General features: G+C 35.1%; 1 protein-coding gene across 2 annotated transcripts in view; it reads left to right on the top strand.

Annotated features, from left to right (window-relative positions):
* The window catches only part of Klf7 (Kruppel-like factor 7), a 51,358-nt gene extending 29,616 nt beyond the window's left edge, over window positions 1-21,742 (top strand). The window contains 2 exon segments of one of the 2 annotated variants that reach the window (NM_001202491.1): window positions 3,725-4,322; window positions 13,631-15,155. In NM_001202491.1, coding sequence (NP_001189420.1) covers window positions 3,725-4,322; window positions 13,631-13,806 — 774 coding nt within the window. In that variant the 3' untranslated portion in view covers window positions 13,807-15,155. 2 annotated transcript variants of the gene reach the window in all.
* The last annotated feature ends 4,436 nt before the right edge of the window (window positions 21,743-26,178 follow it).

The following is a 26,178-nucleotide window of genomic DNA, read 5'->3' as shown; positions in this document are numbered from 1 at the left end:
AAGTACTTTACATGACATTTTAACCCTATTCACACTTACATGTACAAGAGTCATGTACCGGTATATGAGATTCATACATGAAGATCTATGATTGGTATATTATACAAATAATGAATGGTTATGAGTTCAATAGTGCGAATATGTTCATGAGTTGAAAGATTAACATTCTATTCAACGAGGCGTCAGCCGAGTTGAATAGAATTAACGTTAATCTTTCAACGAATGAAAATATTTGCACTATTAAACGAATGAAAAACATTCATTATTTGTTTTATACAACATCAAAGAAGACCTAATAGAACGTTAATCAGCAAATTATGCTTTACTCCTTATAAAGATAAATTAAAGTTCGAGTCAAGCCTTCTCGATTACATGCAGATTGCCTTCGCGTCAGATACACGCAGGGATACGCGCACATGCAGCAGAGAGGTACGCAGTCTGCATATAACCAAAAATGCACGGCGCATATAACCAAAAATGCACGACCGTGCAATATACCATCTATTGAATATCATGTGACCAACAATCGTCCAATCAAATGACAAGGATTCACGTAGGTGTTGTATAATATACAAATAATGAATGGTTATGAGTTCAATAGTGCGAATATGTTCATGTGTTGAAAGATTAACATTCTATTCAACGAGGCGTCAGCCGAGTTGAATAGAATTAACGTTAATCTTTCAACGAATGAAAATATTTGCACTATTAAACGAATGAAAAACATTCATTATTTGTTTTATACAACATCGAAGAAGACCTAATAGAACGTTAATCAACAAATTATGCTTTACTCCTTATAAAGATAAATTAAAGTTCGAGTCAAGCCTTCTCGATTACATGCACATTGCCTTCGCGTCAGATACACGCAGGGATACGCGCACATGCAGCAGAGAGGTACGCAGTCTGCATATAACCAAAAATGCACGGCGCATATAACCAAAAATGCACGACCGTGCAATATACCATCTATTGAATATCATGTGACCAACAATCCTCCAATCAAATGACAGGGATCCACGTAGGTGTTGTATAATACTCTTTATATCTAGTCTGAACATCATAAATGTTACAAAGCAAAATGCATGCCTGAGACTTGTGTCAAGCAAAAACTCCATAGAGTATCAGGGTCCACTTGTAATGTGAGTCTATGAAAACTGTTTGATTGGGCGTAGCTTATTGTGAAATGTGAGTTCACTGATGATTGACCAGCTGTCATCCAGGCCAACACTTAACAACTGACCTCTTCATAGTACCTTGTAGTTTCTTCATTTTTTATTTTGATACCTTTTGTCTCATATGTATGCTTCTGTGGCTAAATGATGATTCTTTATAAAAGTTTGCTTTAAATTTCTTATACAGTAATGTGACTATCTGAGAGTCCCTGAGCTAGGAATTGTCAAATTTATAGACAATACAGTGTTTTACAATGCTTGTAACTTTCAGAGTACAATAGCATTTTAGATTTATGGATATCCTTTATGACATCATGGCTAACAAAATAAACACAGTCTGAGAGCTTGTTTATGCTGATAAATTTCTTAAGCTTATTGATTATAAACAAACCATGAAATTGTTATCAGGCCATTTACATTGCAGACAAAACAATTTGAATTTTTTGAATATTTTTTTTAACTACGTTGCTAGGTTAGCATGCAACTGAACCGGATTTGCCTGACTATATGTGTATGATTAGCTCTGTTGATAACTAGCCTTGAGTTTTTGTATTTTTCAACACTTGCATTTCTTAGAGCTTTGTACAGTACATGTATTGTATAAAGTGCATTTCTATGATATGAAACCAGTTCTGTTGCAACTAGTTGGAGGTCATTTTGTAAAATGCTGAGCGCCACAGAGCATAAAGTGATAAGTGGGCTTATTGTAAAGGATGGATAAGTTGAGGATAAGTCACTTTGGTATTCAAATAGTGTCACTGAGCATGCATGCACACAGTGTAATGCCCTGGTCACACTTGTTACATCATGTTTTGTGTATTGTAGGAATGTACACTATTAACTGGATTAAAACAGTATTGAAGGACTACTTTGAACATACATAACTTTCAAAAAGTGTTTTGCATTGATCAATGTAGAGGTGTCGTGGTCAAGTGGATATGTCACCGGACTGTCAATCACATAGTCCGCGGTTCGAGTCCCGCCACGGCACTAATGTCCTTTGGCAAGACATTGATCTACATTTGCAACACTCAACCTAGGTGATGTAAATGGGTACCTGGCAGGAATTAATTTCTTGAAATGCTAGAGCGTCGTATGTTAGCCGTGCTTAAGCCAGGGTAATAATCGGGAGCGCCAGGAGTGTCACGTATGACAGACATGAGTGCTATATAAAAACCCACTATTATTGTTAAAGGTAATGCAAAGTTTTGGGAAATTTTGAAAATTGGGTGGATAGTGAATCTTTACAATTTTGATATATTTGGATGCCCCTGTGGATGTATTAGAAGCATTAAAAAAATTAGCCCCTAAAACACTTCTGTTTTCGAGAAAAATTGAATATAAACATTTACCGGTGCTCCCAGTAAATTTTGATAAATTTCAAATAGCGCCTATGGCCGTACAATGGTACCTGCGACCATGAAAGTCTCAGAATATGTAGTTGTGATATATCATTTCCAAACGGGAATAGCTAATCGGTTGATTTTAGTCAAGAAACATCGTTTCATAGCTAAATTAATATCTTGACCTTGAGAGGGAGCTATACAACATAAAGAGTTTATTATTTATAATTTCATAACTTTAGACTCGATTTCAACCGCGACAACGATCAATGAATATTGTAGGAACGCATATGTTTCCAATATGTTAATTTGAACCAAATTCATGACCCCATACCAAAACTTTGTAATACCTTTAATAAAAAGAGAGTATGGTGTTAAACATTTGTTTTGTTTTTCTCTTTTAAGTCTGGATTTAATTGAGTTTCGCCAGCAAATTTAGCACTACTTTGATAACATCATATCAGGGACCAATCCGGCATGAGCAGACAACATCCTATAACTAAAGAACATATTTTTAGTGCAATTCTTTCACAATGATGTTTCACACCATTTTACAAAGGAGGTGATGCTGATGGTGATAGTTGTTTGCTTAGAAACCTTCAGGGCAAGGATGAATGATCGATTGAAAAAAAAATGACTGAAATATTAGCCCACATTTGGAAAAGCCTGCCAAACAATAGCATGGATGGTATTCATTCTCAATTGAAACGCTGCACATGTATTGGTGTATGTAGCTAAATGTACAATGGCATCTTTCTTACAAGCCATAGTGAAGCTACAACTGATTTCTTTAGGTAACCCTGCATTTCGTCATCAAAATGAAACCATGTCTAAAATTTAGAGTGAGGCAATAGATCAAACAGTTACAATGATACACTGGTGAAGGAAGAGAAATAAGTAAAGATGAGATAATGAAACAGGCACTGAAAATGTGTGCATTGTTATGAGACATCGTCTGCTTATGCTAATGTGGTCCCTGGCTTGAGTGACATCATAAATCTGGGCAGTGTTCAGAGTCTGGGATCTTTTCAAGTGTGAACATTGATAATAATCATTACTTTGAATATTTCCAAGCGGGGAATTTTGATGAACTTGTTTATGTGAAACCTGATTTATGCATTTGTTTATTTCATTGCAAAAGAAGTTTATTATCAATTTTCATGACAAGAAAACTACATGTTTGTTTTTTGTTCTTTGTATTTGCAGCACTGTCTAGAAATGGAGAGGTTGCTGAAGTCCGAGCCTTGTCAGATCCGAGACAAGCAAATGAAGGAGCCAGAAAACCCGTGGAATAAATTCATTTTACCTTGCCAAGATCGTGTGATCATGGACAGAGAGTTTGATCTCCTTGCTTTTTCAGACAGCGAGTGCAGCGACAGCAGGTTTGATACGATAAGCCTCAGTTCCAGCTCTAGCATTGTTTCTTGGGATAGTTCGGGAGAGCTTTCACCATCTCCCTCAATGACTACAATCACATGTGATCCTTTTAAAACAGAAAATTACAAGGCGGCGAGAATGATATCTGAAGCGACCCTCACGCCACCATCATCACCTGAACTTGGTCGTAGCCGCTTAGTGAGTGTGCCTGTTGGACAATTGGTTGCAGTAAGCATGGGTGGACTCATGGACAGAGGTTCAGTTAGGATGCGTAGTTTAAATCCAGTATCATCTTCTAGGGGTAGTAGTAGCAAGCGATCAGATTCTCCAGACCCCAAGCGAAGGGTTCACAGATGTCAATTTAGTGGTTGTAGGAAAGTTTACACCAAAAGTTCACATTTGAAGGCACATCAGAGGACACACACAGGTAAGAATATAATCTTTTTTTGTTTTTGTTCATGAAATTTCATTACGGTAACAATTTATGTCACTATAACGTTTTGAAAATCAGGCTAATTAAAACTTGACTCTAGTTTTCTTGCCATATATATCTCTGGAAATAAGGACGGGGTTCCATCTTATTCCATATTGGATACTTTTCTGGTACAAGGTTTTTTCAAAACAAATTTTCTTGATAACATCTGATTTATCCATGCACTATACAGGGGTTCACTATTGAATACTTTTTGTTATTTTTATAGGCCATTTACATTGCAGAAAAAACAATTTGAAAAAATTATCAATTTTTTGAGCTACCATTTATTACACCACTGGAAAACCTATAAAAACCATCAATGTTTGCCTATTCTATTTTTTGGTGTTTGTTGTGTGTATGTGTCACTTATCACTACCCTGAAGTCTGTACGCATTAGCACGGAAGTGAGGAGAGTCACGTCACGAGCATTTACACTGCAAAAAACAGTGGGAGTTTCAGTTGGCATTCCAAAAACCCACTCCAAGAGGTGTTTTTTTTTCTATTAGGGTTTATTCATTGTGTTTATGGATAGTTGCCTAGCAACTTCCAACAAGAGTCTGGAATGTGAGAAAAGCAGACAGTTATTGCTTGCCATGTAATTGCAGCTAAGTACTGTCTAGGTTTAATCAGATTCTTCCTAATTTCATGTCAAATAAAGACTAATTGTCAAATTAATTGATAAAGGAGGTACCGGTAGGCTGAAAAGGGGAATCCTGTCGTCATTTATTGTTTACTATATATTCAGTGAAATATCATGTTAATGATTAGAAAAATACATTCTTCAATTCATGTCTTAAATGCATTCACTTGCATTAGAACAGAGTAAGGAACTCGCATTGCAAGGTATGAGACATATATTACACCAGTATTGTCAGGAAGTGTGTTTAAATCTACTTCAGTTTTCTTCCTAACTTGATAAAGTCCAGGTTACTCCCATTTTTTGTGTACAAAAATATATTTTATTTCTGTTTTATTGCCTCAAAGTTCCTTCTCCTTTGGGGCACTACTCAAAATATGAAATGGGTGCATAATCATACAGGTCCTCTTTTAGAAAGAGAAGAGACTCTCCTGAGTGATACATGTTTCAAAAATGGAAATTTTTGTCATTTTAAATGTTGGAACAAATTGGAAAGTTGTCTGCCACTACATCACAGATAACCGATTCAGCGAATTTGAAGAGACCATACCTACATGTGTAAATGAATATAGTGATTGTAAATTTAAAACATTCATAAATTTCTAATGTTTTTGTCAGATTTTCACAACTCTTCACAAGTACGGTATACTACTCTCATTTTTCTACTTTCCTCTAGAGTAGTTTGTTATCATTGTTGTATTTCCCTTCAATGGTAGAAAAGGATTATTTTTAAGAATATATTATAAAATTGATTGTCCACTAAATGAACATGTTTTTGTTGTTGTAATGTGATGGAAAGATTTATTGCTTTAGAATGTTGTCTATATTAAACTCTGGTTGCAAAAAAAAAATTGGATCTACAATGGAAGGTGTATGACTTGTCAATGTACAATGTAAGTGTAGATGCACCATTTGGAGTTTCATTATGGCAATACTTTAAGATTTAAGAGATAACCAAATACCATGAGCTTGGCCTTTTAACTTCAATATGGAGTAGGCCTTCATGGTGTATATATGAGCAATGCTATTAGTCACCAATCACAAGCTGGTATGTGGTGAGTCACATCACCAGTAGGATGCATATAGGCATCTCATTATCTCTCTATCGTAAATAAATCATTCATTTATTTACCCTGACCCTGCTCTATGGTGTGGCGCTTGAATATTGAGCAACATAATGTCTGACATGAATAACAGTGACTGTAAGTCTGTACATCCACAAAATCCAAATGACAACCTACTAAATTGAAAAATTGTAAATCTTACATTGTAGGGAGATGCATCATGTATTTTTAACTCATATCCCTACTTCCATTTCAATTCGTTTACGGGCTGCAGGAGGCAGGCTTAAAGATAAAGACCAGTTATGGTCATGCAATTGCATTGTGAAAGAAATGTTGTGGAATCGATCAGAAAAGGTTGATCATCTATTAAGTATTGGTGTGTACTTCCAGGTTTTGGAATCATCAAAATGATAAGAAATTTGGCCCAGTCTTCGAAAAGTTACAAGCACTGTACACAGAAAGATGATATATGGGACTACGCACACGTGCGTGACACATGCGTTTATCTCTCACAATCCAATAGATAAACTAATTTACCAAATACCGTATATAACGGTGTATAAACCGCACTTTTTTGCCGCCGAAAAAATTTCAAAGTCGGGGGTGCGGTTTATACACGGTACACCAAAAAAAAAAAAAAAAAAAAAAAAAAAAATTTAAAGTTTCAATTTATGCCCCTCCACCTGGCGCTATGCCTGGCAATGTCTCCCAGCTCGGTAATCGGTGTGTTGACTCACCACTCGGAAACTAGAACAACACTCAAATTTGTCTGTCATCTTGGTTTGAAAGTAATCTTTCTGATAGATTATATGTAGACTAGTTTATAATAATAATTCCTCCAATTTTTCTTCTATTACATGGTGTACCACAAGGTTCTATCCTAGGTCCCTACTGTTTTTTAATTTACAGTACCGTAATGATCTTACACACACAAAAAAAAAAATCTCGGCAAAAAAAAAAAAAAAAAAAAAAGTTTTTTTTTTTTTTTTTTTTTTTTTTTTAAGGGCGAAAAAGAGGGGTGCGGTTAATACACGAGGGCGGTTTATACAACGTTATTTACGGTATATCAATTAGTAGGCGGTTTCCCGGCAAAATTTTATCATCATGTATTAGTCAAAACATATTCTTTCACATGATTGGTAATAAAGAGCTTCTATTTCATTTTTTTGAAATTGGGGCATTTCCATTTAATACTGGTCTTTACCTTTAAACCCTTTTCACAAACTGATCGGTATGCTTATGGCCACTAGAATAATGTGTATTTATATGTTGATTGTGATGTACAGATGTAGTCATGTATAAGTCTCCCATTGTCATTATTACAGTTATTATTTTCATTAATTGATATTAGTATTATTATTATTAGTATTACTATTACAATTATTATCATCATCATTGTCATCGTCATCATCATTATTGTCATTATTATCATTTTTACTGATATTATCATAATTATGATCAGTATCAGTACTACATGTATATCCATCATTACTATTAATTTTCTCTTTATCTCTCTTTCACTCTTTTTTTCTCTTACAATCATGTTCCTGTACATAATTGTTTTGTTATTCCCTCCTTTCTCTTTCATGTCACACACTATGCATTCTTTGTAGAGTTTATATTACTCACTTTAAAAAAACTTCTCTTTTTTAAAAAATGAGGGCGGCCACTATGTTATGGTTTTATAATATTGAAAATCACATGAAATGCCAATGTTCAGCATACGAAACAGAATGTGCATCAGGCCATGTGCTCTTATGACACAGAGCTTCCGTTTGAAAGAGAGTCCCAGGTGGAGAGAGAGAGAGAGAGAGAGAGAGATAGCGTACCTCAAGTAACTTGGTACTCCTGGATTTAGTGGGGTTCTGAGGAAGGAACCTGGAATACAGCTTCCTTCCTAAGTTCCTACCTCGTTACAGGCTGCTGATCTGTACAAGATTAATAGGGAAGGTGACAAGCTTGTTACGGAACTCCCTTGGTTGCTTACCAAGTCTTCAGACAATGGCAGTGAGGCGTTCAAATGTCTTTGTACACAAATTATGTGTTCTTAAATGATACTGAAGACATGCAACAACAAAAATAAATCAAAATTGATTTTATTTACTTCATGAGGAAAATTTACAGTGTACATTAGATGTGATATAATAATTGGTGTTCATGAACAGATTCAGTTATTTAATTGTGGTACACTTTGGAGTTCCAGCATGTTTATTATTTAAGTAGGGGGGACTACTCCCACCCCACTAGCTCCCTTATCATGAGCAATTTAGTTTTAAAAAGGAAACGAAAGAAGAAAAATAAAGAAATACTGAACCATAGTGGAAAGTGCATGTCGAAGTTGACCTAAAAAATGTCCTAGGTCCCACCAAAGATATACTGGTTTCTCTTTGGTCACACTGTGCAATACACTGCTCAAGGGCAAATTCTGGAATTTAATAGAATCGGTATTGAAAAGAATATGAATGAAAGCTGTCTCATACAAACCGTGTTTCAAATTGGCCTTTTGAATCATGCTTCATGCTCCATGAATGCATCCCTATATATACACAACTTATTTGTAGGTGATTGGTACACTTTCAGCTTTGAAGGCATTGCATATATGTACATGTACATGTACAGTGTGGCAGCACACAACCCATTAGGCTCATTTCTGATAATATATGCATGTTGGGAAATCATCTTTTTAATTTTGATGCAGTAATTCAGCCAGGAGAAAGTAATAGCCCTTGATTGAAATGTAGAATAAAATATTTTGATAGATTGAAAGGATGGAATAGGTTGGACAATCTAAATACAAACAGGAGTTTACCTTGTTACCAGGATCTTAATTAATTCCAGGATAAAATTGTGCTATTAGAAATCACAGCCAAGTATTGTGAACCTTTAACTGCAAAACCAGCAAATGTAGCTACAGTTGTCTCTCTAGTTAGACAAATTTAAATCAAGACCCTACGCACATTTGGCTGATACACCATGAGTCACCTGCTTGACAAATGTGCCATGGTTGGTATAATGATTCAGTTGGCATGGTAACAGTCCCGTGGAGGCATTGAGGCAGAGAGATGTATCATCAGCCACTCTTAGGTTAATATTCATTAGACTGGTAGGAGAGTAAGTGGAAGAAAGCGAGGATGTATTATTGCTCCTTTGCAACACAAAAAAACCTTATAAAGGTCAAGGCAATCTATCTGATACGGTACTGTATCTGCAGGGTGCACGTTTTATATTTGTAGCGTAGTTCTTACTAGATGTTCTATTCCTACTCGATGTATCTGTCAATAGATAGGAATATAATGTGATTTGATATATTGTGATAATGTGATTTAACGTCATACAGTACATGTATATCGCTATTCATTTTAACAATGGGGAAATATAGGTAATGTCTAATGCAATTTGCATGTAACAAAAGGGGTTTTGATAGAACGCACTTTGATATCACTTTGCGGAAAAAAAGATTATTGAAATTCCTTTGGGGCGTTTTAGTATTTAGGACTTCTGTAATTCATATACATATCTTCATTTATTCATACCACTGTTTTCATAATTTGTTATTGATGAGGAAATCAGTAATGCCTGGTCACAATACTAGTGACATGCCTACAATGTACATCGAGCCAAAGTGAGAATGTAAAAAAACATAATATTGCTCTATATTACACTCTATTGAACTTTATTATTGGAAAATAATGAAACTAATGGAGAATAAGAAAAGCCTTTGATTTAAGTACATACTTAAAGGGCAATCCAACCCTTGTAATAAAGTTGATTTGTATGAAAGCAAAAAATTAACAGAAACAGAATGGCAAAAGTTTGAAATGAACCGGACCAATAGTAAAAGTTATGAATGTTTGAAATATGAGATCACTATTAAAGTCAATGCAAATCTCAAATTGGAAATTTGGTCAGTGGATTGTGACATAGGACTTGGATAACTCTCCCATTTGCCGTGTACACAAATATTCATTTCTGTTTGTCTCTTAAATTCCTTCTCCCTTGGGGCACTACTCAAATTATATTATAGATAGCTTATTATTATAGGTCCTCTAAACAGAATAGACCATCCTGAGCAATACATTTTTGAAAACAGTTCAAATTTTAGTCATTTTATACCTGTATGTTCGAACAGATGGGAAAGTAGTCCGGCACAACATCACATTGACATTACCGCTTCAGCCAATTTGAAGTGCCCATATGTATAGTGATTACAAATTTCAAAAATTCATAACTTTCTTATATTTGAAACTTCCATCAGTTTGCTTCTCCGATTTTTCTGCTTTCTTTTAGAGTAGTTGTCTATTTGGGTTGGATTTCCCTTTAACAGTCAGAAGCACATGGATAAAAACAAATTTATGTTTTTTGTATTCCCTATTGTAGGGTTTGGGACGATTTAGAGGTGGCATTGAATTTCAGTAAACCCCATCCAGTATACTATAGAAGGGCAAAAAGGTAGGGCACCTTATTGTTGCGGTGCTCTTGGAAGTGATTTTGAGGCCACTGTAAATAACAAGTGGTTCAACCTGCTCTAGATTCAATAACCTTTAAACCCGAAATTGCTTACCACTTCCAGTTACCCTAGGGTTGAGTAACGTTACTTTGGGCATAAAACTGTGGCAACTGCATTAGTTTCACAGACTGTTCAGACTACTCAGTATACTTAGGAAACTATATCATCTTATAGTGAAAGATGATACAGACTAGAAAACAACATTGTCTTAAAACACCTCACATTATAAAGAAATTTATTTTGATAAGCCCTGCCCAGTTATACTATTTTTGTATGATATGAAGTTCGAAACGATGCTCAAAGAGCCGTTTTGCTATACTACATTTCTTTATATTTTGTTCAGACTAAGAAAATTCTTGTTCAGTTATACAATGAATTCCGGTTGTCTGAATGCAGGTTTGCACGTCTCTAGTGGTCAAAAGGGAAGTCCAAAATGACTAAGGGCAGTGTTAAGATATGGCACTTGAGCATTTTCAAATTTGTGCACCATATGAAATTACAGGTCGAAGATACATGTAAGGCACTTCTGGTAACAGACTTTTTGATTTGCATGTTCACTAGCGGACTGCAACGTATTCGGTAATTTTTTAAGCAGTGTGCATGCGCATCGCAGAGCTCATCGTTTGTAGAATTCTCGAACGCATTCATCCTTGTTTTGCTGTCGTTCTCAATCTGTGACGGTACTGTTCGTAAGCAATATTTTGCAGATACGAAACAGCACATTGAAGCACGATGGACCCAATTGACCTAATTCTGCGCGCGGAGAGTGCTAGAAGTGTAAGCTCTCTAAAATTAACACATTCTCTTGTTTGTAATTTCCGTAAAATTTAAATTATTGCAGAATATACCATAAAATGAACACATTCTATTTATGCATCGCCCATCTGTTGCAGCATTATTATCGAGTACAGTCCCATGCACCAAATTTGGTGTTGGATCTTTCGTGGGGGAGCGGAACATACTGTATGTACATACATTTATATGACGTCAATGAGCGAGCACCATCTTCATGTAAGATAGAAAAGGTAACGAACAACAGTCAGCGTGCCTCGTCAACCGTGCTTCAAAAATGAGCGCATACGTAGCAGTCCAGTAGTGAAGGTGCAAATCAAAAATTTCCTACTGGTACAGTTTTAACTAATCAAGAGATAGGAAAGAGAGAGAGACACACACACACACAAACAGAGAAAGGGGAAGAAATAAATATATACAGACCAAATTCTAGGGTGAGTCATTGCATGAATGCTGACTTGAAGGTTGATTTGTCTCAGTTGCACCAATTTATTGAGAGAAATCCACAAAATAGACAGAAGTAGACATAGATTGACTTCTGCTTTATGGTTGCTCATTTTACTGGCTCCCTGGTTAGCAGAGCTTTGTATGTTTTTTATTGCCAAATCAATATTATAATCTATTCTGTATTAATTGTCACAAAGGAATGGAGAAAAGTGATTTAAGAGGAAGTCCACCCTGACAGTTTTCCTGTTTGTCTGATCAATGGAGGTTTCCTTGAATTAAAGATGTATGATTTCATTTGTTCTAGTCTTAAATTTGTGTGCATTTTGGTTAGTAAATTGATATAAAATATTTAATTGTAGGGTTGGCAATTGCATGGGAAAAGACATGTACCTATATTTCCGGCCCGGGCAGGAAATACTGGAAATGCCCTGTGAAATACCTGGGATAAACCTGGGAAATACTCTTACTTGTACCATTGAAATCATATGATTTGAAATAACAAACGTGGCAATGCCTTTCATCTTCAATGTGTACTGTGTGCTCAAGCATATCGTCGCTGTTTTCACGAACTGACGGTAGTGAAAAAAATTGCATTCACTTTGCGTTACGATTTTCCTCACTACCGTCACTTCGTGAAAACAAGGACGATATGGGGTGTATAATTTGATTGGCAACTTCTTTAAAATACTCAACCATCCTTGATGAAATGCTGTCGGTGCTCGGCAATGCTGTAGTAGATTCGTTCTGAATTTCACAAAGATTCATATTACAACTGCAAAATTATGACTGATTATTATGTTACAAAGAAAGCATGTTGCATAACATCAATGCACAATAAGCACATGAATGTCAGAACAAACTTTTCCATTGAAGTCATTCTAACTCAAAATTTTTGGTGACATGATGACTGAAACATTTTAGATTGATATTTCGTTCGTAAAAATACTATTTAGAGCACTATAAAGCTTATTACTGCTATATGTCATTGTGATGCAAAAAAGCTACATGTAGTTTTTTGCAGCAAAGGGGAAAGGAGCCAAAAGTTGATTTCCCACCTTCCCCACTTGAACTTACAATGTATGAGAGGGGGGGGGGGGGGATCTGCCCATCCCACTTCCAGCACCTTTTTTAATGGAAGGTGCATTATGATTTACAGTGTACATGGTATTGGGACAAATACCCCCTCGAAAATTATCACCCCCCCCCCCCCAATCCTCAGAATAATGCACCCCAATTCATTTTCAGAATAGTAAACCCTATTTCATTTCTGGAAGTATAAACTCTGAGTCTGACCCCTCAGAGAAAATGCACTTCCAGATAAACAAGTAGAGGTCTGCATTTAACCTTTCAAACACGAGGAGGTAGTGGTGAAGAGGGCAAGTTAACCATTTCTTGGAAGAAATATATGTATGTGATGAAGTCAGTAATAATTTGTAATTAAGCTAAGTTATAGGCCTCTCAAGTGCACCACAAATGGTGTATGAAAGCACTGGAATGTGAGAAATGCCTGGTATGTAACATATGAGTCACGCTGTACACTCAGCCAGCCAGCCTGCTGCCAGCCTTGCCCCTTCATCAAGGAAGTATACACTATGGACATTAATGGTTGCATCCCCCCCCCCCCTGTCAGTCAGTGCATCAATTATTTGTCAAAGTAGATTTAAAAAACTATGGCCACTACTCTAAAAGAAAGAAAAATCAGAGGAGCAGATCCTGGATCCATCCGTGGAAATCATGTTAATTCTGTACATCTTTACATTATTTAATTGTTAAATGATTAATCTTATTTTTTCTCTGTCTTCTTCCTTCACAGGTGAAAAGCCATACAAGTGTACTTGGGAAGGGTGTGAATGGAGGTTTGCTAGGTCTGATGAACTCACACGTCACTACCGCAAGCACACAGGGGCCAAGCCTTTCAAATGTAGTCACTGTGAGCGATGCTTCTCTCGATCAGATCACCTTGCTCTACACATGAAACGCCACCTCTGATGTCACGTTCCCTGCTTTGGTTGGGGTTTATTCGTCTTGTGGTCTAGAATCAAACAGCATTCATGCCAAATAGCACAACTCGCTCTGCACACCACGTTCGCCCGAAGAAATTTTGTGCAAAAGATCAAACTTCATGTGAGCTGATGTTGCCACATTGCGTGAAACACAAAACTGCATTTGAATGATATGGACAGTAGGTAAATATCGTGCTTGTATTACAACCTAGGTGTAGTGACTGTTGTTAGGAGGTACCAATGTGTTTTCCTAAGACACTATTCCACAAGTTGTGGTATTGGCAGAGAATATCAGATGACTGATGAACTGGAGAGTGTTAGCCCCTGTTTGGTAGCTGTCTATACATAACCAGCTTTGAGCTAAACATAATTTCAAGTAGTTCACTATACGTGTGGCTTACTTTGAATCATTGTGTCATTGCATTACATGATCTTTCGTGAAACACAAAACTGAAGATATTGTGCAGACGCATGTTAAAGACGCGACCTTTCAGTTTCATAGATTTGCTGCAAGTTTTTCACAAAGTGTCAGGTAAATTGAACCAGATCGTTTTTAGATGAGAGGGTTTTATTGCGCAAACCTAACCCCTGACCTTTCGTGAATAAAGGGGCATGTTTTTACAAGAGGTCAGGTAACACGACCACCCGACCCGACCTGATGACCTGATGATTTGAAGTTAGCCATTCGCATTGCATGAGATGCAATGCACAACGGTAGAAAGACCGCTGAAAACTGAAAGAGTATTGAGCTCAATGTGACCATAGATCGATGTATGTGGAAAGGGGAAATACAGTGGGAATATTGGAAGTTTAAAAAAAAAACAATGTTGAAAGGAGATTTGACCCACACAGTTGGGATGTTGCCTGAAAATGGAATTGTACCACTTGATTGATGTACCTGTAGTGAACAAAGCAATGTGATTAGATGTCTAGATGGTGATTGATAGATATAGAAACAATGTCTGTAGTAGGACTGTAGTAGTCTAATGTAGGATAGGATGTGTAGTAGAATTACTATTAGTCATAGTACATACATATATATAATGATAACAAGAAAAGAGCTGGTTGCGATTTTAAGTGTCATATTTTTTTATGTTTGAAAATTTCCAATGTGTGCAACTCTTAAAATGCATAGATGTTTGTAAAGTATCGTTGCTGAAGAGATTTCTCTTTTTGTGGAAGAATTTTAGATGAGAAAATGCAAAGAAAACTGATAGGTTGGCAATTACACAATTTAGAAACAAAACAACTTTGTCATACATTAGGTACAGAATCACTGTTTGACACTTCAATTCATTTGCTTCATTGACACCAAAGAAAAACATGTACAATTCTGAACAGAAAAAAAACCTTTGTCTTATATCTCTATTTCATCTTTTTTAATGACAAGCTTAAAGATATACCATTACATAATGAAATCAATTTTTTAAAAGTGACTGTCTATTTTAAAAAAGATGGTCACATTGTTATTGTTTAATTTGTCAATGAGGAGTTTTGATTTGATATGATTTGAAAAAAAATAAAGTGAAAATTCAGCTGATGGTAGAAGTGGAGTAATCTGGTCAGGTATACCTATCACTAATGACAGCTACATTTATGTTTTTGTATAATGTAGCTTGAGGGTGTAATATGGTATATGGAGATATATATATATATATATATATATTCAAATGCATTAATCAATAGTAAATTTAACTCTATGAAAGTGCTGTACCTTAAGTTTCTAACATCAGTGAAAGTATATGTATGAAGAAAAAAAACACAAAAAGATACAAACCACTAACATTAAAAGAGGGGCAAATTCAGATGAAGGCTTATGTGCAAAATTATTTATGATGATACATGTAGTGATAGAAATGTTGAATTGTGAACTAATTGTGAGGTATTGTGTGTTGAGTGCTTGCATAATGGTTTGCTCCCTCTGTTTCTGTTTGAGTACATGTAAGTGTTGCATAACAGTGCAAAACAGACTAAGTGAGTGACAACCAAGGAAACATGCCTCTCATGTACATAATTAGAATTTCCATCCTTATGACCAGGCAAAGAAATTGGACTAAGATTGCATAGGGAATTTCACGAATGTAAATTGTATTGAATACAAAATTTTGCTCTTAACATGGTAATCAATGCAAGGTTTTGCTCCCTCATTTTATTGAAAATCTCATTATCTCAATCTGTTCCAACTCATTGTCTCCCAGAGAACAAAGTCATCTCTTGGAGAGTAGAGAGAGAGCATTCTCACCTATTGCACCATTTTTATGGAACCAATTACCAGCTCATATACATTCCTCAGAAACTTTTGATTCCTTTAAAGTTGAACCCGAAGACAGTCCTCTTTTTTCCAAAAGCATACAGGACCTGAATGTAATACAACACAATTTGTATTATCCTGTAGTCTATTTTTTTTCTTTCTTGTTTCTCAATTCATGATGCGCCTCAAAATAGTTTTACCAGATAGATGGCGCAAAATAAATGTGTTATATTATTATTATTTTTATATTATTATCTGACCTTTGACCCAAATAGTCATATTCATGTAGATCCAATGTTTGAATTGTGCAGTGGTCTAAACCTTCAAATTAGAGAAAAGGCCAAATTTACAATCAGTTGGTAAATTTGGTGGCCAGTTTTGTGAATTGTTACATAACTAATAACTATGATCTTTAGCCAACCAATGCTTTTCTCTGATTGGGATGCTCACAGCCTCACAGCACCCAGCAATTTTTCTAATACTATTCATACTACAAGACCCTATTCAGGAACAAATTACATTGTTGAAAGTCCAGATATGTAATCATGTTTCAATTTCTTTCAAAATCTTGTGGCATCTTGGTTGTAAGGTGTGAAAGCGCCTAAGAAAACTTGAAAGAGAGTGGCTTTCTGTATCCAGTTTTACAAGTGGAGACCTATTTGTCACCATGTGGGTGAATTAGATTCATGAATGGGCAACTCCATTAAAAAAAGAATACTGGATAGATAAAATTCATATCAATTTCTTCTAGGTTTCGTTAAAAAGCACTCAGATTTAAGGTTTTTATCCAGTGTGGAATATTGTATTTTCTTTGAAATGAAAGTAACTTTGCTTGATGGAGGTATGAAGTATCAGAAAGGTCAAAGGTTATAAGGGTATAATATGTGTACTTGTCATATTAAAGCCATACCACAAAATGCCCTCTAGCCCCATCTCAGGTCAGCTGTAGCAGTATGGGACCAGTAACTTGCTGCTTCCGTAGCTGTGCTGTTGGGTTATGCACTGTTGGCAAGTTAACCATGAGATGGCGCTGTGCAATAAACAGTACGCAAGGGCAGAAAGTTTGTCGGTTTAGTATGGCCTTGAACGGGGAGAGAGAAGGTTTAAACAGAGATTATATTATTTTAGACTTACTATGAAAGTTCTTATTCAAATGATTATTTATAATAGAAGTATTTTTGAGGGCCTTATTTCCACATTACTTTATCTGTAAGTTGAAAACTCATTAAGAATATAGAGGAAAACAAAAATGATAGTTATAAAGGAACCTTTGAAAGTGACCAAGTCATTTAATACCCCCTTCTTTTTGAAGAACAGATACATGATCTGATGCACCCAGAGTCAATAACAATATCTACACAATGTGGTTAATAACTGTGTGGTTGTTTGGTTATGAGAAATGCTCCACTTTAAAACCATTGGCATTAAGCAATTCAAAGGCTATTTTAGAACATTGTCAGGGTCAACTTAAAATTGAGATTGAAGATTGGAGATAAGTAGATTAAAATGAAAAATAAAAAAAATATTTTCACTTATAATTCCAGTAGAAGTGTTCAATGTCAGCAAGATGAGCATTGTTATAACCTAGTGTAAGTTCTAGATAGCTTAGTTAATTCATCTTTGTAAATTTCATTTTGTAATATATAGAAAAATTAAAAGAAACAAAATAGAAAGTACTATATATGTAAAGATATATATATATATATTTGAATATATGAATATTTGAAATGTTTGGTGTACTGGGGAGGAAGAGTTTAAGGAGAAATGTAAATCCGACAACCCTAGGAGGATTGTATAATTTATTTTGCCGACCAAATTGAGAGATTTTTAGGATATTAAATTGAGTCATGTGAATGATTGAATTGCAAGGTAACGAATTTCATTAGTTGGAATACAATATTGGATCTTCATAGTAACAGAACATACCATCATCTGATAATATATAATGTAAGAAATCAATTGGATGAGAGAAATAATTTGTGTAGCTTTGTATTTATTAGTTCTTCTATCTTACTGCCTTCCTTTTTTTGTGGAAATAACTGCAAAAGGTTGCAAAATCTGTCCCCGCCGGGAATCAAACCTGGGTATATGGTCATGGATGCCACTAGACCAGGGAGACAGGTTGAGTTGTATTCGGCTACAGCAGATACAATGAACAACAGACAGCCTTTCCAAACTCTTAGCAGTTAATTTATTCCCTTTCTATTAGGGGCAGGGGAGATTGAACAATAACAAGCTGCATAGGTAGATCCATGGCCGATTCATGTATTGGAATTAATTGTTTTTGATATGTGAGAAATTTGTTCTAATACTTTAGCTTCATCATCTCTTGTGGGGAAAATTTACATAATGTGAGAAATCATTTGGATGATACAAATAATTCGCCTGGCTTTAAAATTCATTTAATACTCCTTACTGCATTCCCTTTTGTGGACGTGCTTGGTTCCATCAGGCCTTCAGGTCAGTTGGCTTAAATACCCACATATTCATGAAAGCTCAGGTAAATTGAATGCAAATAAACACATTTTTTTTCAAAGATGGTCCTCAAGATAAGGCTAATCCTGGTACATGTAAATCTGTGAAAACATGACCATATCGCAGAAATCACAACAAACATGATTTGTATGGCCCATGCAATAACGAAGCGTTGATCACTAGCCTTTTTGCAAACTCTTGTGTCTATTTATCACGTATTAAAAAGCGCTGCTTTGAGACACAAGAGGTCCTAGATATACTGAAGGATTTTCAGGGCTGTATTTCATAAACCCTTTGTGGATTAGGGCTTGATTATTCATGATAGGTCAAATAACTGGAGCTAATACCCGGTAGAATGAAGTAAGACATTTTTGTGAAAATACGGCTTCGGAAACTGTCCCCGCCGGGAATCGTATCAGCCATGGATCTAGCTAAGTTGACATATCATTGCAAGGGAAATTCTGAATACAAAGCTGAATATATGTCATAAAACTATGATCTCCATGCAATATTGTAATATAATACTAGGGTATCTGCTATCTCATGCTTGGTTTTTTTTCTTGAATTATCTTTCTGAATATTCAGAAACAAAGCTCACAGCCTCATATTGGGTCCATGCTCGTGCACAGTGGCTTGAATTTGATGTTACATCACATCATTTGGCTACTACTGGTCTTGTATATATAATGAAACTTGTTTGTGTATTTGTCAGTGCCAAGACAAGCTTATTAAATGGAAAATACACAAGCGAAGATAAAGTCCATCACAAAACGCAGCCTGTACTGATGCCAATTAGAAATGCAGCTCTGCTAGATATGCTTCAAGTCACAAAAAGACTTCAGTTGGGAAGAATTACCAAGAAAGTGTCAATTATATCAAGTTTTGTGAGATTGAAATAGGTATTAAAGATTTTGAGAAAATGTCACATTTTGTCAACCAGTGCATTCCATTTGGAGGAGGAAGGCAATTAGTTAATTGTGATTTTGTCCTTTTGCTTTTGAAAATGATGCTCCCAAGTCACAAGATGCTGATATTTTGTCAATAATCCATCGCCTGGCTCATGGTAAAGAAATGTCAGTATTTAATACATATTAACTTTTTATTGTTTTAGTTCCAAATATTATATTATTGTCAAATATTTTGACTAAAATCTTATACTTCATTTATGTTGTCACAAATACATTTATCTATTAGTTTAATAATGAGAATGATAGTAGGTGAAACTTTATCTCTATATATTTAGAGCACATTTTTATGTTTGACCTCTGAAAAGGACAAAATGGTTGAAGAAAGGATGAAAATGTAGAAACTGGAATATTGTGCTTTCTTGACAGAAGAATATTGTTGTTTTTCTGTTAAAGTGAACAAATTCTATGAACAATAAGTGTGAAGGAAAATGATATCAAGCCTCTACGCCTGTGTACTATGTGTATGGTTGTTTACTTATCAATTTGTCTATTCTATCAAGACATTGTGATGCTTCTTACAAGGAGGTAATGATTCTAATGTCTATCTTATCATGAATATGTGTATGCATCAATTCTCTATTTTCTATTTACTTCTTGGAAATGTATAATTTGGAGTTTCAAATATATCACAATTTACATTATCTAACTCTAAATAAATTGTTTTTCTGATGTATTGCCATCCTTTTTCCAGACCTTGTATACGATCATCTGCCTGGTATATATATCCACATGTCTTAGCGCAAGAAAGGCATTAATGCTCACCAATAGACCCCCTATATAGGGGATGTTAGCAGTTATATCAACATGAAATACTTAGTGACCACTTTTATAAGTTATAACTTTTATAAGATTTTATACTGTGTACTGTTTTATCAGTGGTTTTTAATATATCTTTTTATTTTCATGCATCAAATTCTTGTACCTCATTTGTGTGTAACAACTGCTGCATTTTGTGATCACAGGAAAAGAAAGAATAATGTCAAGTGAAAAGGGCACTTCATCCATCAAATGGATATGTGGTTTTATTGCTTTCAGAGCAGTCATGTGTCTTGTATGTGTCAACTAAGATGAATTGTGTCAAATAGGCCATTTTTGTGTAATGTAACCAACTATTATCCACACATCTTTGTGAAGTACCTTGATATGGATGATTTCATTTATCTGTTACGAAGAATTGTATTTTGCTGGTCAAAATGCAAATTGCATATATTATGTGTTGTTAGGTAAGGTAAGGCATTATGTTTGTCCTACATAGCAACAGCTGATGTATGCAATTCTCATCATGACTATTAAGATAAAATTATTTGTCAAACCGGTGAATGAAATATTTGTACTTCACAAAGATGTACAGGTACATGTATATGTGTTATATTTGGTTACATTACAAAACTGGCCTGTTGGCAGGAAGGAATTACATACATTATATGTATAATAATAACCCTGTTGTTCTTTTCTCATACTTGCCTACAATTATGTATGAAGCTCACTGTTGATTTGGTTTATCATGTATGGATCTGTTTTTAAATTCATTCCCTTTACTTGGAATATTGTATGTTTCCATTGTGAGGAGAGTGAGTCATACACTCATGGTACTCCCCATTATTTAGTCTACTCCATTTTTTTTTGTGGGCTAATGTACTGTAATGTACATTTGTAGCTTTGATTTCTGTAACAGAAGTCATCCAGCTGTCAAGCCCCCTAATAAAAAGTGGATAGTGCAGATCTATCTAAATCATTGTAGAGATACAGGGATCAAATCCCACCTCAGCACTTGTTTTCCTTTGGCAAGGCATTAATCTACATTTGCCTTACTTTACCCAGATGTACATGTAAATGGGTACCTGATATGCTTGAGCACTAGTTACTTTGGCGGCTCAGCTATACAGTTAACTGGGGTAAAAAAAAAAAATGTTGAAGCACCACAAGTATGATAATGTGACGATATGAGCGCTATATCAGAAGCCATTGTTATTATTTTTATATAATTATTATTATTATTATTAGATTATTATATTATTATTATTGCATACATTCAATTTGGAGTTAAATGTGTTGATTAATTGGTGGTTTCCAGTTCTCATCAGGTTCTATATCATAATCATTATTGTAATTAATATTATGGAAATATGTTTGTATGCATTTTTATTTAAAACAGAAGTATCAATTCTCATGTATACAATTTTGAATATCAATTAAAAAATGTCAGTTCACTATGTCAAAAAGAAAAAGCATGTGGTAAAGTTTATTTAATACTTGTGTTCAAAAAGTGTGGTGAATTATGTTAATTATGACCATATGATGTGATGATGTTTCGGATGAATGATTGTGATTACTATGATTAAAGGGCATGTCCACTCTGATATTAAGTTGATTTTGATAATAGCAGACAAATTAGTGAAAGTTTGAGCAAAATATGATTAAAAATAAGAAAGCTATGACTTTTTGAAGTTGCGATCAATAAAACACAAATTGACAACTTTGTAATGTATCTTGCTACAGTGTAGCTCCTCTCCAATTTGCTCTGTACAGACACTTTTCTCAGTTATCGATGACAAAATAAATTTGTGTCATACAGGGGTTATTTCAAATATATTTGCAATAATTATATTTAGGGTGAATGTATGATTGAATTTATTTTGGGAAAATATGAATTTTTGAAGTTTTTACTGACCCGTTTCTTTTATTTTTCTGTGTCTATTGATACCAACTTAATATCAGAAAGGACTACCCCTTTATATAGTATTTGAGACAAGAAAGTGAAGATGCAAGATGAAGAAAGGATATAAGATAAATATTATTCCACCATGATCACAAATATTTATATCATATTGGATGGCTTTGAATGTGATACAAGAATATATTGCTCGAGCTATGACAAAAATTGAACGAGTCGGAGACGAGCTCATTGTTGTCATAGCGAGAGCAATATATTCTTGTATCACACAAAATCAAAGCCATGTAATACTATTATTATCTATATCAGGCTGACTAGCAAAAAAAAAAAAATTTGACCGACCTTGGTAAATATGGATTTGTTTTCGTGTGATATCTATATAGTTTGAGTTCCCGGATGACTGAGCAATATGAAAACAATATTGATCAGTCATCCGGGTACTGCACTAAAGATATTAAATACACACTGATTTATTGTTCCACTTGGAAGCCTCATAAAGACAATAATATGTTTTATACAACACCTATGTGGATCCTTGTCATTTGATTGGAGGACTGTTGGTCACATGATATTCAATAGATGTTATATTGCACGACCGTGCATTTTTGGTTATATGCGCCGTGCATTTTTGGTTATATGCAGGTACCTCTCTGTCGTGCGTGTATCCCTGCGATGACGCGAAGGCAATCTGAATGTAATCGAGAAGGTTTGGCTCCATCTTTAATTTATCTTTAATATAAGGAGTAAAGCATAATTTGTTGATTAGGGTTCTATTGGATCTTCTTCGATGTTGTATAAAACAAATAATGAAAGTTTTTCATTCGTTCAATAGTGCGAATAATTTCATTCGTTGAAAGATTAACGTTCATTCTATTCAACTCGGCTGACGCCTCGTTGAATAGAATGTTAATCTTTCAACTCATGAAAATATTCGCACTATTGAACTCATAACCATTCATCATTTGTATAATATTTGGGATGACAATATCATGACCAATGAGAAAGAATAAAGTCAATAGGAAATGAAGCCATAAGTAAAAGTACATGTATATTGGGAATAAATAACTGGGAGAAAAATGTCTTGGTCGCTCTCTTTCTCTCTCTTGCAAGATGGATTGTTACCGTCGACAATCTGTGCAGAATTTTGAAAACCCCTAAATCTCAATGAAAAAGATTCCAGATCAGTAGCAAAACCACACTGCATAGTTTGTCTCCACTTTCACTTGATGTCTTCAGCGTCAATCCGTGCTGCTTGTGCCTCACCTGTCTAGCAACAGGAAATAGGTGAATCCAAACCGCTAACTGCACATTATTGCCAGCCGGGATTGCCAGTTGCTGTGCTCCGAAGCAGAGATAATGACAATGGCAGAAATGATGATGGGGTTGATGATTAGGATGTTGTTGTTGTGCAGAGACTATGGGAATATACTATTAACAGTAAAAATAATCCTTACTGAACCATTGAAGTAACTAGACATTTTTAATCATCATGACAATTAAACTACATGAAATCAAAGGATTGTGAAAAGAGTTTATTTTCAACTATGGATGTAGCCAGGGGTGGGGTGGGGGCTAAGGGGGTCATGCCCCCACCCTTGTTGACCCGAGAGCAAAAAATGAGAGCAATGGTGTAGATCGGGTAGACAGGGGGATAATCATTGGGCAAACATGTCATTAACCCATACAAGTAATTTACCCCAATATATCATAGATGTTACACGATCTACATGTATGTATCTTAACTAAATAAATCAACAATAATAGATTTTCCACTGAACTTATTGTGCCCTGGTCTCGAGCTGGACTTGACCTCGACCAAAACTGAGAACAATCTCCGTGAGACGAAGCAAGACGAGGTCAAAATATATATATATATATATATATATATTTTTTTTGGGGGGGGGGGGGATTTAAGGGCCTTAATTTGTTTTCAGTTTAAGGCTTTGTTTCATCCAAAATATATAATAGATTTTACAGATGCAATAGATTTTAAGTTAGGACGTGATCCTGATTGATTTTAAGAGTAAGTTTATCCCTTTTCGTCCTATTATGGATCTGCTATAACCAGCAATGATTGGCTTAAAAGGCATAAATGTAGGTTAACTTCAGTTCGATTAAGTATCAGAAAATCGAGAATCCTGTTCAAAATGAATGTCAAAGTTTTGACAATTATTATTATTATTATTATTATTATTTTTTTTTATTTTTTATTTTTTTTTTTGAGGGGGGGGGGGGGGGACAGATCTTTGTTCAATACTCCCATTTCAACTCTTAACTTCCTTCCATTTCAAATAGTTTTGTTCTTTAATCCCCCCCCCCCCCAACAGTGCCTTATAACAAAAATAATGCACTTATAGTATATTTTATTACTTCCCATCAAACAAACATACCATTATTGAACAATTCACTGCCCTTGATCATCATTTCATAATTACTACCATGCGCAAGTGACAGTCTCCTTCATTCATTTTTGTTCCCCCTCCATTTTTATCTTATTAAATGAAAAACAAGACATTACTCACATAACAAAATAAATTTACAAATTTATCATGCTTTAATGTCTAACAATTCTGCTCATGCTTCAATGAATGAAAATCTACATTTTGTAAATTATGAGCAATAACTAATGCAATCAAGGTATTGAAAGAACATTTCTAGTGGCACAAATGAAAGTAATAAGCGACGGCCAGATGGATTATTGCAGCTGAGATCTGCCTCTGTCTATAGTCGAGGTACATTTGTGGAGCAATATCTGTGGTGAGGATTGGTGTGATACACATTTTCGGTGCTCTAGCATGCAGTTTTTAAGGCACAAATACTTGCTAAAACACAAAAAACATGCAAAAAAAAATCAACATTAATGTTGGAATAATTCAATCATAAGTACATATTTTTTCCTAATGAAAGTTGTCTACTGTTCCCAAATCAGGCATTCAATACTGAGGAAAATTGTTTTACCTTTTCTTTCCCTGATTGATTTCAACATAACATAATTTAAAAATAAAACAGGATAAAACTCATTTAAATCCACTGACATAAAATGGTGATACAACAACTCGCCATCAGCTTCCTGCATGTCAAAGGGAAATCCCACATAACTTTGAGTCTACTATACAGGTATGGATCACCAAAGGTAAAATGAGAAATTCAAACGAAAAACAAACAACAATATACTGCCAATAGCATAATAAAACTGAAGAACGGTGTACTACATGAAATATTTCTCCTCTATCAGATGGGGGGGAGGGGGGGGGGGGGGGGGGGTGCAAAGAGGAAATTAAGTTGGTAAATTATTGTTTGGTCCAAAACCAGTTCGCGACTACTATCCAATTAGTATATTCCCATATGGTCTACACCCAGCCCATCTACTACCCACATATGGTCTAATAATAATGTTTGTCTATTTCATTTGGTCTAATTAAAGATAAACTTTAGTACTGGTAGTAAAAACGTATTGACAACAAAACTGATAATTTATGGTCATACAAATATGTTTGATGGATACTAAAATATCTAACTTCCATATGGTCTAATCTCCAATAAGTCAACTCCAAATCTTAAACATTTTGTAAAGAGAGAAACTTACACTGTTGCTCATAACGGTGGAATATTTTTTTGTATCCCAATTTATGGAATTATTTTTAAAATAATTTAAAAATACTAGATCTAGATAATAGTATACAGTCTCAGATTTTATTGAATAATAATTTGCCAATATGTGTTTTGCGTGACTGCTAAAGCATGTATATTATGCTACTATGTTTATTAACTAGGGGATCTATGCCCTTAAGTCATAAATGACAGTAATGAGGATTAATGCCTCACAAAAGGGCACTAATATAGCACATCGACACGGTGTTGATCCTGGGGCCTCACAGTTACGAGGCCATTGCTTTGTCACTGAACCATGACTGTACGCTGCGGGGGCTATGGTAGGGGGCAGTTTCCATAAATTAAAAAAAACCCAGAAAATGCAATAAATTTTCAATA

This window comes from Strongylocentrotus purpuratus, unplaced genomic scaffold (genome assembly GCF_000002235.5).
Source record: "Strongylocentrotus purpuratus isolate Spur 01 unplaced genomic scaffold, Spur_5.0 spur5_scaffold_7, whole genome shotgun sequence".
NCBI classification, from domain to species: domain Eukaryota; kingdom Metazoa; phylum Echinodermata; class Echinoidea; order Camarodonta; family Strongylocentrotidae; genus Strongylocentrotus; species Strongylocentrotus purpuratus.
Note: the sequence above shows the minus strand (reverse complement) of the source record. Positions and strands in the feature narration are given on the sequence as shown.